Source organism: Lolium rigidum, chromosome 5, assembly GCF_022539505.1.
Source record: "Lolium rigidum isolate FL_2022 chromosome 5, APGP_CSIRO_Lrig_0.1, whole genome shotgun sequence".
Taxonomy (NCBI): Eukaryota; Viridiplantae; Streptophyta; class Magnoliopsida; order Poales; family Poaceae; genus Lolium; species Lolium rigidum.
This window is the reverse complement of record NC_061512.1, coordinates 25,071,424-25,089,912: the sequence shown is the minus strand read 5'-3', so window position 1 is coordinate 25,089,912 and position 18,489 is coordinate 25,071,424. Positions and strand designations below refer to the sequence as shown.

The following is an 18,489-nucleotide window of genomic DNA, read 5'->3' as shown; positions in this document are numbered from 1 at the left end:
GCGGCGGAACGAAACTCGTGGCAGGACGGAGAGGGAGAAGAAGCTTAACGCGAAGAAGGTGGCGGCGGACAAACAGGCGAGGCTGGTCTCCATGAACTTCTCCCAGCCGCGCGTCGGCCAATTCCCTGGGCCATGGCCGACCCAAGGTACGATTGCATCTCCGTCCACCTTCTCACCGGCGTCACCGGCCACGGCCATGTTCTATCACACCTACGCCGCCGGCATGGCGGGGATTACGCCGTCGCCGCCGGAGTACGGTGGTCCGATGTACGTGGGCATCTCGTCTGCCCTGCGCCGTGGGCTGCTCTCCTTCTCCAACCCCAGGATGCCGCCGTCGAATGACGGAGTGACGCACGAGATGATCGCGTCGGGCTCCATGGCTGCCGCGTCGAGCCCGAGTTTCTTCACACAAGAGGAGGCAAGGGCGGCGGAAGCCGTCGCTTCGCGGAGTGATGAGGCGAGGGCCGACCTCGACCAGAACGTCGACGAAGAAGAGGAACAGGCCGACCTCGACCAGAACATCGACGAAGAGGACGCGCCTGAACCCACGGCAGCGGCGACCAAGGGGAGGAAGAGAAGGAAGAAGAACTCGCCGCCGGCCGAGCCGCGGATCAAACGGACGTGCAAAGAAGAGGAGTGCCTCGCCGAAGCTTGGAAGACCATTTCCATGAACGACATCACCGGCGCCAACCAAAACTTCGAGACGTACTGTCAGTAGCGGGTCAAGTTGGCATTCGACGAGCGCAAAATCGTCGATCCATACTTCAACAAGACGGTGATGATACGCGGCGACAAGGCAATGGGCACCCATTGGGGGATCATTCAGGCGGCGTGCAACAAATGACACGTCATACAGGAGGAGATCGACGAACGCCAAGTGAGCGGCGCCCACTTTGAAGACAAGGTATGCTCACTCGCCGTGGCTCCTCGGTCGACCCTGGATCGCCGACCTTGATTCACCGGTCTGTATTTTGCAGATGCGGCGTGCGTTTGACATGTACAACGACGACACTGACGGCCAGACGTTCAAGTGCCTCAACGTCTTCGCTCGCATCGAGAAGTGCGAGAAGTGGAAGGAAGTGCGCAAGAACCTAGCGAAGAACATGGACGAGCAGTACAATCCCGACGATCCAGCCTCTGCCGCGTCGGCCGGCCGGCCAGAGATCAGCCAGAAGAAGCTGAAAGAGCTGAAGAAGGCGGGCCATCCAGCCGAAAGGTTGCAGGTGTCCTTCGACAAGTGCTGGGTCGACACGAGGGCGCACGCCGCCGGGAGGGACGAACAACACGCCGTGCGGTGGAAGGAGATGCTCGCCAACCAAGGCGTCTGGATAGCCTTGAAGGAAACCTCCACGGCGAAGAAGAGGAACACCGACCTGGCGTTCCTGATCGGCGGTAATGACGGCAAGATGGACGAGCAGACGAGGGCTTGGTACGACGCCCATCGGCAAGACATCCTCCGGCCCTCATCGGCTGCTTCGTCCTCCGCTGAGACGTCTACTCCCGCCGCTGCGACACCCGCCGCCGATGCTTCGCCGGCCGATGCCGCGCTAGACGAGGCTCGGGAAGGGACCGCCGATGATCCTGTTATCCTCTAGCTTCTGTTTCGATCGCCGGAATGTGGCTGATCCGATCGCCGAACTTTGGCGATGCTTTTGTGTAATGCATGAACACGATTTTTTGAAACTATCGCCGCTGATGGTCGAATGCCGGGGTGCGACTGGGAAAAAGTTCCCCCATGCCCTTTTTACATCCAATCCGGCATTTATTATTTCTAGATTTTCGCCCGAGGGGCTCAAACGGCTGGAGATGCTCTCACCCAGGTGACCCGGGCTCAAATCCCGGCGATGGAGCTTTTTTGTATTTTTCCCATTGTTCTGGCGTTTATGCCCTCCCTGTATATTTGTTTTATTTCTTTCTAGGTATGCTATGGATTTCATTGTTGTTGCTCTTGGAAAATATATCAACAAACCATGAGCAGCAGAACCTACAAATATACTGTGAATGATTCAGATAGAAGCATGCAAAAAATGCTGCACTCTCTGAATTAGGACGGCCAATATTTGTTACATGGAAATATCGCAAAATAGAACTATAGACAAGTTTTCCCTCGCGGCAATGTTACATTAAAAAACGCTTTCAAGATCCTAAGTCAGCCAAATGATTTCATGTCGAAACACAATGGCACCAGCAGGGATATGAGCAGAGCAGCGGCTGTTCAGTTATTCAGGGTACTGGAAGCTCCTCATTCCATCAGAAACTGCTCTAACTCATCGAAACCATCGTTTTCATCTTACAATTCTCCTGATTTGCGTTGCAAATCACCGCCAGTTCAGTGTGGACATTGTTCTCATCGTGGAATTCTCCTGATTCGTCATTGTCAACCACTGCCAATTCATCATCGGGAGACACACCGGTTTTCTGGTAGAACTCTTCCTTCTGGGCATCCCAGTCGTTCACGTTTCCTCTACCCTGTCGCCCAGCAGTTTGTCATTCCGAAGGATGATGGCAATAGATAAGCACCTGCAAACGCTGATTATTTGGCTTTAGCGTAGTCCATTGACAATTTCTTGATGGTATCAAGTTTGCGACAACCACTAACATTGGCAGAACAGACAGATGTGCTTGCATGATTTGTCTACAAGCATGTACGCCGTTGTCAACAGCTAGCAATATCACTACTAGAGCAATTCTTCTGATAAAACACGATATGACAATAAGTGCAGTATTTGTTTGTACTAACTGGAAGTAGCACATGCGGTGCTTTTTAACTTTAAAATATACATACATTTATCATATTTATGTTTAAAATTACCAAAAATGAATTATGACTAGTAAGCCAAAAAAAAATATTTTGAAGTTGACCTTGGGAAAAATAAGATCTTGATCTGCCTATAAAAACATAAGCTGTCTGTCGTACACATGAATCCATCGTCGTCCAGCCCGGTTAGGATACCTGGCTTTCACCCAGGCGACCCGGGTTCAAATCCCGGCGATGGAGTTCTTTTTTTTTTCGTTCTTTCTGTTTTGCCCCGCGCTATGCCCTCCCTTTTTGGTATGCTGTGAAATTCATTGTTGTTGCTCCCGAAAAGTATATCGACAAGCCCATTGTTGTTCCTCTGGGAAAGTGTATCAACAAACCCAGCAGAACCTATAATAAACTATGAGTGATGGATGCAAATGTACATGGAGCGCTTCAGTGGCACATCTAGATAGAATATAGATGATGCAAAAAATGGAACATTCCACGAATCAGAAGACCCAATACATGCTACATGGAAATATCACAAAATTAGAACTATATACAGAGGTTTTCCTTGCAACAATGTTATGGTAACAAAACGGTTTCAAGATCCCACGCCCAAATGGCGTCGATTTCATGTCGCAACACAATGGCACGAGCAGGGATGTGAGCAGAGCAGCAGTTCTTCAGTTATTCCTCAGGGTCTACTGCAAGCTCCTTATTCCAGCAGAAGCTGCTCTAACTCATCAAATCCCCCGTCTTCATCGTAGAATTCTCCTGATTTGTCATTGTCAATCACCGCCAGTTCAGTGTGGCCATCGTTTTCGTCCAGGAATTCTCCTGGTTCGTCATTGTCAACCACCGCCAGTTCATCACCGGGAGACACACCGGTTTTCTGGTAGAACTCTTCCTTCTGGGCATCCCACTCTTTCACGATTTCTCCTACCCTGTCGCCCAGCAGTTTGTCATTCTGAAGGATGTGCTTGGCATCTTCCACATCAACCGTTTGGCTCAACTCTGTCAATGTAAAAGGGAATGACGAAGGGATAGCGGTAGGGTCATTGGCAGCTCTAATAATGCTAATGGAATTCCAGATAGTACAAGAAGATGATGGCAACAGATAAGCACCTGAGAATGCTGATTCTTTGGCTTTAGCGTATTCCATTGACAATTTCTTGATGGTATCAAGTTCAAGCTCCTCACCCTAGATGCATATAGATGTGTCAGCAACAGAAGAGTATGAGTATCATCGCTCACAACACATCAATTCCTTATTCAAACCATTAACAAGAATGGTTACAGCATGCGCAAACCACTAACATTGGCAGAACAGAGGGGGTGTTAGGCAGGGAGGTGCACAGAACAAATGATAACACTCTCCTTATGTGGCAATGCCCCAAAGTATGTTAAATGAATCTAAAAAGAGGACATGCAAGGAAATAAAAGCAATGATATATGCAAAGATACTAAACTTACCAAGTCTGTGTGCGTATATCTCCCTATTTGAGTATTTGCAAATAACCTGCAGCATAAACATAGAATTCAGAATATTAGTAAGTACTAATAAGTAATATGTTCTTGTTTGCACACATAGAATGTAGCGAAGGAACAGTTTACTACCCTGCAAGAAGAAAACACAAAATGATAATGATGACTGATGGTAGAGAGGTAAATCCACGTATTTGTCACAGACAAATTTCACCCGTTTAGTCTGGAATGCATTGAATTCATCAACCTGCTTGGCCCCATGGTCAGCAAGAAAATTGATGAATCCAAACAAAAACATGCCTTTGTCTAGCATCCTTTTGACAAGTGCTGGTACAAAACCAATTCCGCTCTGCTTAGCCTCCATGACAAACTCTTTGAGTTGTTTGCACTCCTCTGTTGCATGGCACATTCAGCGCAATAATCTTCAAACTCCAATAAACCTTAAATTAGTGACTAAGAAAATATAGCTTACCAAGAGACAGATAAATTTTGAAGTGTGGCTTGTATGGTTGGCACTCATAAAGACAGTAAAGGCAGTAAAGCCCAGCCAATCTCTGACATAGAGAACTTTGGGTAGTCATATGGCCTATATAAATACAAGAACGGGAAAATGCATCAGCAATGCTGCAAAAAAGATTATCTGTGGTGAAAGTGCCAATTTCCAGGAAACAATAGCCTACTAATACAATGCAAAAAGAGGGACTGCATGAAAACACCAGAGTTGCTCTTGGGTCTGCCCTCATAGATGTAAGAGAACTTTTTGGCCATCCACACTCTCTTGAAATCGGTGAATGACGTGCAATTTTCCTGCCACACAGAAATGCAAAGGATGCTACTTGTTCAACATTTGGTATGAACATGACACAATTAGATGAACTCCATGATACAAAAACTACCTTGGCATAATCATCTAGCAGCTTGAAAGGAGCAAGATCCATACTGCGGTTGAGGCCAAACGTCAATCTGTATCCAGAAAGAGCTATTAACGTCAACAACATGGAAAAGAAAATGTAATACTGAAACAGGCATCGGCTATCAGAAGAGCACAGTTAGGAGAAACAAATCATGCAGCGATACTTTCTGCACTTTTATAGTTGTTCCAATCACTGCACTTTTCAGCTTGGTTTTCTAGCCTACCTTGTGTTGTATACCTAAAGCCACTGCATCACCTTCTTCTTGATTCGATGGCATCATCCGCTCTTTCGTTTGGCATTCCGGTGGCTTTCGAAAAGCACTTTTACTAGAAACTAGTAAGCAGTAGCGGGGATGTTATTAGAGCAAGCCACAGCCACGGGCCAACAACTAAGTGATATTATTAGAGCAACCTCAATTGTTAGTGAATATAGGTCCAAGGTTTTATTCCGGCTGTCCTGTCAGCTGACAACACACAGCAGTTATTTCGGTTGGTGGAATTGCTTCATCTGTAAAGTTCGTTCATTCAGACCATGGAGCCGGTGATCTGTTGGGCACTGACACTGATGGATGAAATAGTTCACTCTATCTATATATAATGATAGGTCACTGCTGGTAACAAATGTCCTGATTTAATACTGCGACCCAAGTCTCCAAGACGCATACATACAGGTTACACAAGGAAGTCGATATGGATGTAAATTAGAACATGGGGTGTATGGAAAAGATTTGATTTTCTCCCTTTAATTAAGTAATCATTCGAAATATGTATAATCCTCTGGGTATATATTCCCTAAGCTTTCAATCTTATTTCTAACAATGCATAACTTAAGAGAAACTAGCCAATTTATCCTTATAAATACATATAAAATCAATAGTGCTCAGAAAGAAAAGAAAACAGGTACAAGTAGAAATAATCAACTAAAAGTTAACCATTCCTCATAAATACATAAAGTAAAGATGACTCAGACATCTTATGCAAGCGGTTTATTACGCCACTCAAATAAATGGATAAATAACATAGGTCCAACATCCTGTGCAAGCTGTTTATTACACTCGCTCGGTCAAATAACGTAGGCCCATATGTTGGATGAATTTCTAGACTAATTGCTTCCAGGGAACTCTTGCATCCACTGGCGGAGCTTCGTGAGGGCAAAACTGGGCCACGGCCCGCCCTGCCCTGAAGCGGAAAAAAAATCTATACCTGTGCCGCATGTCTAAAGCCCACATCCACACCACTTCGTTTCCTTTTCCAGAGACCAGACCAGTCCGTCGCTTGGTTTCGTGTTCCTCCACGACGCATCACATCCCCAATTCCCCATCGATGCTAATTCCGGCGACCGAGCGGTGAAAATAGCAGCTGCCGGCGACATCAGGCCAAATCGAAGGAATCAAGGAAAGGTAGCCAGGGTGCCCAGAGCGATCCGGCCATCCGGCCACTACTGCATCCGGCCATCCGGCACAACAGCACAACAGCACAACTACACAAGGTCTCCTCACAACTGCCTCACGGTCATCCCCTTTCTCTGAATTTCTTGCTTGTTCGCTTAGTTCTCTCTAGTACCAATTTTTCTATATAAACTAAAGTTATTGTTTAAAATTTGTAACTAGTATCATGAGTAATTATAATTCATTCGGTTGTTGTCACTATTGAAGTATTGATTGTTGTTTCAAATTTTAATTTAGGTACCCTACCATGAGCAAAACTAGTCTGAGAAGAATTGATCAGGTTTTTAAAAGAAAAAGAGATGATGCAAATGAAATTGGGGAAGACCAGTCAATAGCAGATACACCACCCTTACTCTTGCTTGATTTACAACAACAGCTGCCACACAATCAACATGAAGATCAGTCAAATGAAGCTGTTATGTTTCGAGGTATCGAGTACTTGCAGTGAGACCCGGGATTGCGCCCGCAGATTTGGCAATATCCATCAGACTAGAGAGATAGTGTGCGGCGGGCGTATTTGATGTTGGGTCCTATGCAACCCCATCCGCAGAACTATGAACCTTCAGGTGAAAAAGGGCATCAACGCCGCTTCAAGTACAATTGGTTTGGTCAGTTTCCCTCATGGCTTGAGTACTCCCAGGAAAAGCACCGTGCTTATTGTTTGTTTTGCTTTTACTCCGCTTGCTAATTACGCTTCCAGTTTCAACGGCGAGTGCTGAACGTGCATTCTCTAGTATGAAGATCATTAAAACGCGGTTTCGAAATAAGATGGAAGATGACTATCTTGCAAATAGTCTATTAGTTAACATAGAGGGTGAAATTCTAGAAACTTATAGCTATGAAGATGTAATTGAAGACTTTAGAAGCGAAAAAGGTCGGAGAGCTGATCTTTAGTATGTAAATCATTGCCCTGCAGTCAAACTTATTCTTAGTATGCTACTGTGCTGTATTTTGTTTTTGAGTAGTTCATGTATGATGATCTGCTGGACCAATGTAGTACTTATGAAATCTGAACTAATGTATAGTTTTGGAGCAATTCTCTGTGTCTTCTCTGATTTCGCCCGCCCAAGTTTTTCTTTCAAGCTCCGCCACTGCTTGCATCCAACATGGGGTGTATAGAAAAGACTTGATACGCTCCTTTTCATTAGCTAACTCTTTGAACCAATAATAATCCTTTGGGTATATATTTCTTATTTCTTCAATCTTGGAGCCATTCAAATGATATGCCACACATGTCTGCTGCGATGCACTGAAGAAGACAATCTCTTCATTTGGGTGTAACCCAAGTAACTCCATGTCATAAAATAATCATCTCCCGTCTTCTAATGAGTAACCATGATCAACCATGTTTGTGTCTCGAACATCCCCATCAGAGCTCCAATCAAACTTCCCCTTGGTTGTTTTTTTGTTGTTGTCTTGTTGAAACTCGGATAAATCACGGAACATGCTGTAGTCAATATCTTCTAAGATCCATTTAACTGGTGTGCGGAACAGCTGACAGGGCATGTGCTTAAGGTCTTTGTCATGCTTCAACATCCACACCATCTGACCACACGATTCATTAAGGACGCAAACTCGAAGCCAGCACATGTCCCTACACGAGCTCGCATCAAGTGCCACGAAGTACAAACCTTTTGTGGTTTAATTACACTGTATGTATTGTTAGACAATGATACTCTGCAAAGTCAAATAATCGTTGCGCAAACATATATTAAAAATCCTATGAGTAAGGCAAACGTCGGATTATAAACATGATAAACACAGCACGTACATACCTCATAAGGAAATCAGTTTGATAGTGTAGATAAAGTGCTCCTTGAAAATAGGCAGCTGAGAGTTCGCTGTCACCCGCTCGAAGCTTACCAGCAGTCCTTGCTGCATCTCCTTCTCGGACGAAATCCTTCTCCTCCCAACAGCCCGACTTGGACGAGTAAAGAAACATCTTGCACACGGATGGCGGCCATTGTGATTCCTCTATCGATGGGTCTACCTCCGCCCTACGACAGTAGTAAGCGAGAGTGGGAATTTTGAACACATTGTAGTAGGACGATACCGTGGGATCATAAACTAGCCGAGCACGGTACCTCACATTCCCCGCACCGCGCTTAGCCGGGCCTTTCGGCACTGCCGAGTGGCTGGGTTGATCATGCAGTTATTATGAAGCAAGAGGAGCCCGTTGCAGTGATCCTTGATGTTGTAGTTTTTCCAATCACAGCCCTGAGAGCGTTGCCACTAATAGCCACAATTGGGGCTGGTGGAGGGCAGGAAGTTGAGGTTGCCGCTGATGGCGCGGGCGCCGGCAACGGAGGAAGAAGGGCGGGCGAGGAATTCCGGGAACTTGTGCTGATCAAGAAGTCCACTAATAGGCGTCGACGAGGGAACACATGTCATGTAAAGTTGAGTTGCTCACAAGTAGACACTACACTAATGGGACTGTGCTCACAACGAAGAAGACCTTTTACTCTCAAATGTTGCTTGCCTAGATTTTAAACCAATCAAATACCACTAGAATGTGCAAAAACTATTTATACTGAAGCATCACTCTTAGATTTATCATCTGGATTGCTTTTAAATACAATTTTTTACTTTCACTTAAGACATTATACACTGCACTAATTTTTGTATCGTGTCTTATCTATGCATTGCATATTGCTGGTGAAATAAATATTGCAAGGAACAACGCATAGGTATATCGCACAGCCAGGAAGGACAGAAGAAACCCAGTAGTGCTTGCTTGCTTGCTTCTTCTTGGCTACCCAAACGGTCAGGACAAGACACTGGATGCGAATTAGCAACTTAACCAAGACACCCAGAGTGGTAGTAGCCAGGAGCACAATCTGACATCTTGTTTTGCTACAATTACAAGCTGTCAATTTGACTCAGCATGTTGATAAAGAAGTTGGAAGCATTTGAGCAGCACATACGAGAAAATGATACAAAAGTCGAAAGTACACCTTTGATTTACAATGCAATCCATGTAGTTACTGGCATCCCAAAATCCATCAGCGTTTAAATGCAGTGAACTTACTTGTTGCCTTGTAGATAGATATCTGAAGCTAACCATAAGCTTGATACAGGTAGATAATTGTAACTCTTTTCCAACAGAAACTACCTACCCTTTATGAAATACACGGAAATTAAAGATAACTTAAACATTGTCTGCAATCCATTTCTCGCATTGCTGAAATAGTTTGCAAGCTCCTATATGAAATGAACTTCTAGACTAATTGTTTCCAGGGAACTCTTCAATCCAACATGGTGTGTATGGGAAAGATTTGATTTTCTCCAGTTCATTAGGTATCGATTTGAAATGTATATAGTCCTCTGGGTCTATATTTCCTAAGCTTTCAATCTTGGAGCCGTTCAAATGATATGCCAGTCCAGTCCGCTCCGATGCACTCAAGAAGACAACCTCTTTATATGGGTGAAACCCAAGTATCTTGATGTCTTCATGATATATATTATCGTAATACTCTTCACCCAAGTAGCACTGTTCAACCATATCTTCATCCATAAAAACATTATGAGTGCTGGAGTTCCATTCCAATTCCTTTCCAACTACTGATTTCTTCTTGTCTTCTAAATAACAATGGTCAACCATGTTTTCATACTCATCACTGTCAGAGTTCCATTCAAATTTCTCTTCACTCGTTGCTTTCTTGTTTTCTTCTTGAAATCCAGAAGAAAGGAATAATTTGTAGTTAATATCTTCTAAGGTCCAGTGAGCTCGTCGGTAAACGCGGTGACCTAGCAGGGGCTCGAGGTCTTTGTCATGCTTCAGAATCCACTTCATGTGACCACACGATTCATCGAGTATCCAAACTCGAAGGCAGCACTTATCATCATAATGCTTATCAAGCTCCACAAGGTACACCCCCTTTTCTGATCTTACAACCTGAACATGTGTGTAGTACTCCTTCTCTGTGATACCCGCAGGTGGTTTAATTACACTGTATGTATTGGTAGACAGTGATATTCTGCGGAATGAAATCATTGTGTTGTGTGTACCACTATTTTAAGATGAAATCTTCAGTAAGATGATAGTGAAATGAAATTAAGAAAAAGAAGAAGTACCATGACAACCTGGTATTCATCAGGTGATACCATCGGATCGTAGGCTAGAAGGCCATGGTACCGCGCGTCGTCGGCGGCTTCCTTGGCCGGGCACGTCGGCAGAGCGTTCCAGCGTCGCGTAGCGGGATTGACCACGTAGTTGCTGCTGAGTAGGAGGAGGCCGTTGCAGTGATCCTTGATGCGGTAGTCGCGGAAGTCGTCCGCCTCGTCCCACCAGTGGCCGCAGTCGGGGCTGCTGGACGGCAGGAAGCTAAGGTCGCCGCTGACCGCCCGCGCGGAGGAGGAGGAGGATGGGCGGGCGAAGAACTCCGGGAACTTGTGCTCGTTGAAGTGGATGAAGAGGCCGGCGAAGGAGAGCGGGAGCAGGTCGGTAAGCAGCAGGCCGCGGCCGTCGACGGCGTCGCGCCAGTCCGGGCAGACGCAGCGCGAGGCCGCGAGCCAGCGCGGCGGGACGCGGCGGAGGACGTGGGCGAGCACGTCGTCCGGCAGGCGCGCCACTAGCGGGTCGTCGTCGCGAGCGGCGGCCGCGTCCTCGTCGGTCGCGTCAGCTGGCTTCGCCTCGACGCCGGCCATCCACCTCGCGGTCCGGGGGATCTTCGAATTCGAACCCCCAGGGAGGCGGCGGCGGTTTTCAGGCTCCCGCTGGTGACGGGATGTCGACGGAGGAGCCGGCGGCTGGAGTTTGGGATCGAAGGAGGAGCCGGCGGCGGCTAGGTAGCTTCGTAGGTAAGGAATGGTTTTTTTAGCGAAGAATATTAATTACGATGGCTGGCTTGTTTCTTCGAGCCTCCGATTCCCAATAATGCTAGAGCTACGGGAAGGTTTATTACGGACAAGACTTACGGACTGACGTGTCAATCAAAGGTGAAGTTCGGTGAGCCGGAGATCTGGACGTTATTCCGACCGGACCCCACCTGAGGGCCCCACCCTCCTCGCGACCGCACCACGCCTGAGGGTCCCACACGCCTCGCGCGCGTGCGTGGAAGACAGCCGGGGAACGTCTCTCTCGCTCATCCCCATTTCGATGCTTCTCTCGCGAGCTCCGGCCGGCGATTTCGCTAGGGCTCCGGGTGAGGGGTGGCGTGCTCGCCGGCGCCGCGATTCGCTAGGGGTCCAGGGGTGAGGGGTAGTTTGCTCGCCGGCGCTCGATTCACTAGGCTTCCGGGGAGGTCCTCGTGAGCTCACTAGGCGTAAGGAGCGGGAGGTCGACGGCGGTGGGGGTGAGGCACGAGGTACTGCTTCGATCTCCGCGACGGAGACCGACCTTCTCTCAGGCGGGTGCAGTCAATTCACCGTCCAGGAGGTTCATCGCCGTCGTATCAGCGGCCGTGCACTAGGCGTGTGGTGGTTCGCCCAGATCAGGGACGGAGATCGTCCCGTGTGCGTTCGCCATGTCCGCACGCTTGAGCAGTTGCAGATCCAGGTACTCAGATAAGCTATGTGTGCTCAAATCCCCCAATCCCCTCAGTAGGACTTGATTTTCTGGTCAATTTTGTCCCCGTTTTCATGGTGCGGGATTTTGGAAGTAGATGGATGGCAGAGCATGGACTCTAGATTTTCCCTGTAGATTCACTTTTGTCCTTGTTCTATATGGTTCTTGTGGTTCCCTGTAGAGTATGGTTGGAGTAATTTGTACTTGTTCTTATGGTTCTCATGGTTTCCCTCTAGAGCATGGTTGAACTAATTTTGGTTCAGTTGTGTGTGGTACACCCGAAATTAGATGATGCTAGTAGTTTGCTTTATGTTCTCAGTGGTTTATTTTGCAACTTGGTACATTGTAAATGATATGTTGCTGCTTTTGAGTAGTATGGTTTTACATGTTTTTCCAACCATATTTTCTCCAAGTTTTTGCAGTACAGAGCATGTAGGTCCTGTATGGATCATGTAGAGTAACTTGCAGTTGTGGTTGATACTTAGTCTAGTCTAAGTCGCTTTTTTCATGCTCATATAATTTGCTACCCCAGAACTAGTCATGGTGCAGCCGCCGATGTGCACAACATACGCAAACTATGATGATGACATTCATGTACAACAACGATAAGAACTGTAGTTGATGACGCAGTTAGGCACAACCACTCCGATCAAAGGTAGTCGCAGGGTGCTCATGGCTAGGTGTCATGAATCACTCGCCACGGTTGCGCCGAACCACATCGACACGTTCACACTCCATGTGCGTCCTCCGCTTGATGGAGAAATTAAGCTTGCTAGTGGTTTTATTCTAGAGTCATGTTAGGGCCATTGTAAGGGGACATTCTACACTTGCATGGCCATTGTAGCTTGGCGCTTTGGCTTCGTTGTCGCTGACTTATCACAATAATTTGCTACCCTAGAAGTACTAATTTGCTTATTCCAATCTGCTTGATATAGGCTACCAATTTTAGATGATGTCAGTACTTGCTTATGCTTTTAGTGGTTATTTTGCACCTTGGTACATTCTAATTCATATGATGTTGCTTCAGTAGTATGGTTACATGTGTTCCAAACATATTTCCCCAAGTTTTAGCAGAACAGAGCTTTGTAGGTTTTGTATGACGGGAAATGCACTTTAGCTCATAGGAGCGTATGCTCCCATTATGTGAATCCACATTTTAAAGTATTAAAAAAATTTAAACTAAATTTTTACATGTACATCTAGACATTTTATGTTGGTACACAAGTTTTCAAAAGAAAAAACATTTTCCTGTGGCTCCTGTAAAAAAGACAAATTTTAATGTTGTAACACGACTACGTACAGGACATTTTTTTGTCTTTTTTGTACACACCACACAAAATGTTATTTTTCCACAAAAACTTGTGAACGAACATAGGATGTCACAATGTATAAGAAAAAATTTATGTCAGATTTTTTTTGACATTTCTAAAATTGTTTTTTATTATTTTCTATAATGGGTGCATATGCACGCGTGTGCCAAAATGCCACCTCCATGTATGACCATGTAGACTAACTTGGAGTTGTGGTTGATACAAAGTTGTTTGTTGGGTTTGGCTCAGTATATGTTGCTTTTTAATTGTTGCAATGGGGTTAGCATAATTGTTTCTGTTGACAATATAATTATACAAAATGCAGTGGGGTATGTTCTACAGTGGGTTTTTTTTTTTGTACATGTTTCTTTTTGCAGAAGGGATGATGTAGAGTTGCATGGTACATTTTTTTGCGTATGTAAGCATGTTAAATTGATTTTTGGTTTTTGTTTCTATTCAGCAACAGGGTAGGGAGATGACTAAGTGGTTTCCGCGGCTACAACTACCCGATGGAGCAACGGGCAAACCTGCAGTAACCGGCGTGCAGCCTCGCCAGCAAGTATAGCATCTGACCTGAATTTGTTTTCATAGCATACTTAAGTTTGCTTTTTGAAAGTAATTGAGTTGTCTTTGATAGCATGCCTAAGTTTTTTTTTGGAAGTAAATTGAGTTGTTCTGACATTACCTTGTCCTTACTTATGTTGAATATGTTGTTCCTTTTTTCAGACTGGAGCCTTTGTTTTTCTTCAAATTTGTGTATTATTTTTCTTATGTTTTGTGTGAAAATGACCTGAATTATTATTTGACCTTTTTTTCTCCTTATCATGGTGTGTAGCTTGGTAGGAATAAAGCGTCTCCTGCTAGACTTGCGAAGATGAATGAAATTATATCTTCTGCCCAGAAGACATTGATCACAGAGTGGGGGTGGGGAGGAATGATGATGGTTAAAGCAACTGAGATGCCTGTTGATCTAAGCATGTGGGTCTTGGCATGTTTTGACCCAATCAGAAGTGAGCTAGCTATACCAGGGAGGGGGACCATTCCAGTGAATGCAGCAAGTTACAACAAAGTCTTTGGGCTACCCAATGAAGGATTGCCTGTACGGTATGAAAAGGAAACAGAACCAATATCCTTCATGAATGAAGAGTACAACATTCAGGGTGGGTCTGCACCAGGTTTCAAGCAATGGCGTAAGATGATCCAGGAAATGGCAGGGGCGTTTGATATGAAGTTCCTACAGGCATACTGTGTTGCTGTTGTGAGCTGTTTTATATCACCGTCAACAAGTGCCAATATCAGTCCAAGGTCATATCCAAGTCTAGTTGATCTCAATGTCATGAGGAAGTCTAATTGGTGCCAGTTTGCAGTTGATCAGATTGTTCAAGAAGTGAAAAAGATGGGTGTCAAAAAGAAATCTGTGTGTTTCTGTTTACATCTCCTCGTGGTACTTGATCTTTAACCTTTTCGTTTGGGCCTTGTTTTATGTCATAATAACTACTGCAATATGTGTTGCTTTTTTCCAGCAGATCTGACTCACTTTTTTTGTTACCTTCTTGTTTTCTTTTGTAGATACTTTATCTTGACTCTCTTGATGTTGATAAGCATGAGCCATCTACTGAGGAATGTCCCATACGCGCTGCTGCATGGGATGGCAAAATTAATTCAAGCTGTCATGCGCAAAGATATGAAGTCAAATGGAGAGTTTGGAAAGATGAAGGTAATATATAACTACCCAAATAGCTATGTTTTTTCCTTTTACCATGTGCTACCGGGGTTACTAGCCTCATGTAAGTTCATTTCCAAAACTATCTTAGTTCATGTAATACCTAAGTTTGCTTTACTGGGTTGATCTAAGTTGTTTTTAACTAGACCCTCTGCGATGTGGCCGGATCATTTCCAAAACTCTCTTACTTCATGTAATACCTAAGTTTGCTTCTTCTGCCTGATCTAAGTTGTCACATTAGCCCATCTAATTTGCTTTTTACAAAACGTATCTTAATTAGTTCTTCCTTTTTCCGTTTTCACATATCTAAGTTGTTTTCTCTGTGTCATCTAAGTTACTTGCCATTATAACTAAGTTGCTTTACTACACTCCTCCAAATTGCTTCATATTAGTACATATGTTGTGTTCCTAAGCTTCTTACTAGCCACATCTAAGTTGCTTAGTATCCACATCTAAGTTGTTCCACTGGTTCGTCTAAACCGCTCATACTTCAGTTAAAATTGCACACTTATGCTAACAAAATATGACATTTCTGCTTTTTTGCAGTTGAAAGATGGGGTGGGGGTGACTATTAGAGACGGTCTTTTTGTCGGGATGAAGAGATTAGAAGAGTTTGTATCATCAAGGTTGCCTAGGAATTACCCATGTCAGGTAATTTCATTTTTTCCCTTTTCCCACTTAATTTTGTGTTTTTCAAAATGTACGCAGTGATTTCATACAAAACTAAATAATTCTCACTAGTTTTTGCTTTTGTATTTTGTTGAGCAGAAAAAAGGAAACTTGCTGTGATGATTGGGGGGCTATGCACCGATATCTCCAACAGGCTAGGCACTTTCATAGAACAAGTAGGGAACCTTGAACAAGCAGAAGAGAGCGCAAAAGGTGTTTGTGGAAGAGTTAGGAAGAGGCAAAGGCCTGAACCTTCTATTGTTGTTGATGATGAGGATGATGAGGATGCGGATGATGAAGATTACAATGCAGATGGTAATGACGATGACGAAGAAAATGACGACGGTGATGACGAGGATGATGAAGGCGATGAGGACGGTGACAATGAAGATGGTGCCAGCAAACAACATCCTTCAAATGGACAGCACAATGAGGATGATGATTTTCAAGACCGTGGTGCTCATTTCGATAATACACCAAGGAGATCTCCTCGTTTCGAGAATACACCAAGGAGATCTGCTAGGTTGGGAAATGTGAACACAAACCAAACAGTTGGCGCAAAAAACACTCCATTGCCTGGACTGAGCCCGTTCTCAGATATCAGAGGTTTTGCGGCTTCCAGAGGTGAAGATATTTACATGACAAACAACCAGGGCCCAAAAATCTTTGATATAACTGAGAAGATATACCCCAATTCCATATTCATGGAGGAGATTGCTAGGTCTCAAAGGGTGTCTCCTGCAACAACACCACCACTGGACCAGTTCCGCACGGACACTATTGTACAGAAAGTTCAGGCACAGTGCATTGCATTTGATAAGTTAGGAATCAGGGGTGATAAAGGAGTCCACATGAAACTGAAAAGGGCTGCGCATCGTGACAGACTTGTGGATACCAATGTGCAACCTGAAATAGTTCAGGATCAGATCACAGTAAAGACTGCCAACCAAACTGTAGCTCCGTTGGGACCAAAAACAACTATGGCAATGTCAGAGACAACTATGGTTGGTACGACAGCAACTGACTTTAGCTAATCAAGCGCCTGTTTCACCTGGAACAGCTGCAACTAGTTCAAGAACATCAACCCACAACACAGGTGCAGCACCGCAACCTCCTCGAGACGCAAGTCATGTTGTTGCACAAACAAAAATTCCAGCATAAGCTCCTTTCATTCGTACTTCTCCACGCCGGAACAAGAATACTCCAACATCTCCTGCTACGCCTTCTACTTGTCAAGGATCGCAGATGAACCGTGTCGCCCAGAAATCATCAGGTCCAACACGTGAAACTTGTCCACCTCCGCGAGCTAAGGATCCTAGATGGGAGAAGGGTTGTGACCCCCCATCTTTCAATCCTGGGTTTGATAGTCCACTAAAAAGCCAACAACGAACTCCTATAGTTCCAGCATCTGCTGGGATGACATCAAAATCTTTTAGGTCCTTTGGGTTTCCAATTTTCGATGACTACGAAGATGTTTGGAGTCCATAAATGGAGGAAGAAGCAATTGTTTTATGTACCAAGATAGAAATGGAGAAAGGCTACCTGAGGGCAGAAGTAGATACTATCGGTGTAGGGCATCAAACTGAAGCTGAACTCCAAACACCAACCCCTGTTGCCAAGAAGGTCACACCTTCCAAGGATGCTTCTGGAAGCAACTCAAATGCAGCTCCTGGCGGGATCATCCGACCAGCTGCATGTTATAAGTCACCCTACATAGACTTTTCAAGCAAAAACACAAATGCCTGCTCAACTAATGTGAAAGAAGTCTATGATCTAGTTACCTCGGGTGCTAAACGAAATGGAAGGGGTCAGCACAAGGACAACACCCCAATCATTGTCAACTTCGAGAAGTTATTAATGTCCCATCAGGAACTGGCAAACTCAATGATGCCCTGCGCTAAGCTAGATAACACAGTATTCGAACTAGGTCTCGAATTAATTATGCTGAGGAAAGATAATAATGACAAGAAAGTTGTGATGCCTTTGAGATTTATGGTTAGCACCATGCGGTGACCCAGCATACCACTGCATGGTGTAGTATGCAAGTCTGACATAACACCAATGAAACACCATTCCACTAGTATTACATCGCTCAGAGTGGTACAACAGAAACATATACGGGTCCAAGGCATGTCTATAGAATTACAACTCTGACTTTTAACAGAAGATCAACATAGACTCTTACTTTACAATGAGGTGAATTTGCAAATTAACTACAGAAGAACGACTCGTAGTCTAATCTTATCACGAACTCTGTTTATAGAGGATTACACCAGCTATAGAGGCTATGACTACATTCTAGCTAAATAGGAGCTAGGATTAGGGAGCTAGTTCCCTTCTACTGCTAATCTAGGTTTTCTCCATGGTGGATGTGGTATATGAATCTTCTGGCAGGTTCCTGTCCTTTGAAGTATTTGTTGACTCCTCGGTCTTCGAGTTGCACTGTAGCTCCTCCTTCGATGCCTCCATATCTAAGCAGGGGATTTAAGGTGGGATGAGTACGAGCGTACTCAACAAGTTCATTGTAGGAAAGAGGTGTTTAATGCACTAGCTAGAACCATGGACCAGAAAGTCCAAGGCAATGCAAGTTTTTCTAATCATTTCTTCAAGAGGTTGCTTTTATTCTGAAGAGCTATGTCCGTCAACCTTCACCGGTTTACTAGAACTTCATGGAGTTCCTTTCGGGCCGCGT

The 18,489-nt window shown here is 44.8% G+C and overlaps 2 protein-coding genes and 1 non-coding gene across 3 annotated transcripts; 1 reads left to right on the top strand and 2 right to left on the bottom strand.

Annotated features, from left to right (window-relative positions):
- The first annotated feature begins 2,924 nt into the window (after window positions 1–2,924).
- Window positions 2,925–2,998, top strand: TRNAE-UUC. The gene has a single exon. It is a non-coding gene; the product is annotated as a tRNA-Glu (tRNA).
- Window positions 2,999–3,247: 249 nt separating this feature from the next.
- On the bottom strand, window positions 3,248–4,526 carry LOC124655750. The gene is made up of 4 exons (XM_047194600.1): window positions 4,423–4,526; window positions 4,217–4,262; window positions 3,869–3,944; window positions 3,248–3,757 (listed from the first exon to the last, which is right to left on the bottom strand). Exons 1-4 carry the CDS (start codon window positions 4,524–4,526, stop codon window positions 3,459–3,461), a joined length of 525 nt encoding a protein of 174 aa, XP_047050556.1. The 3' UTR covers window positions 3,248–3,458.
- A 5,218-nt stretch (window positions 4,527–9,744) lies between these two features.
- LOC124655749 lies at window positions 9,745–11,236 on the bottom strand. The gene is made up of 2 exons (XM_047194599.1): window positions 10,664–11,236; window positions 9,745–10,566 (listed from the first exon to the last, which is right to left on the bottom strand). The coding sequence occupies exons 1-2, from the start codon at window positions 11,234–11,236 to the stop codon at window positions 10,531–10,533; spliced, it is 609 nt and encodes a 202-aa protein (XP_047050555.1). The 3' UTR covers window positions 9,745–10,530.
- Between the last annotated feature and the right edge of the window lie 7,253 nt (window positions 11,237–18,489).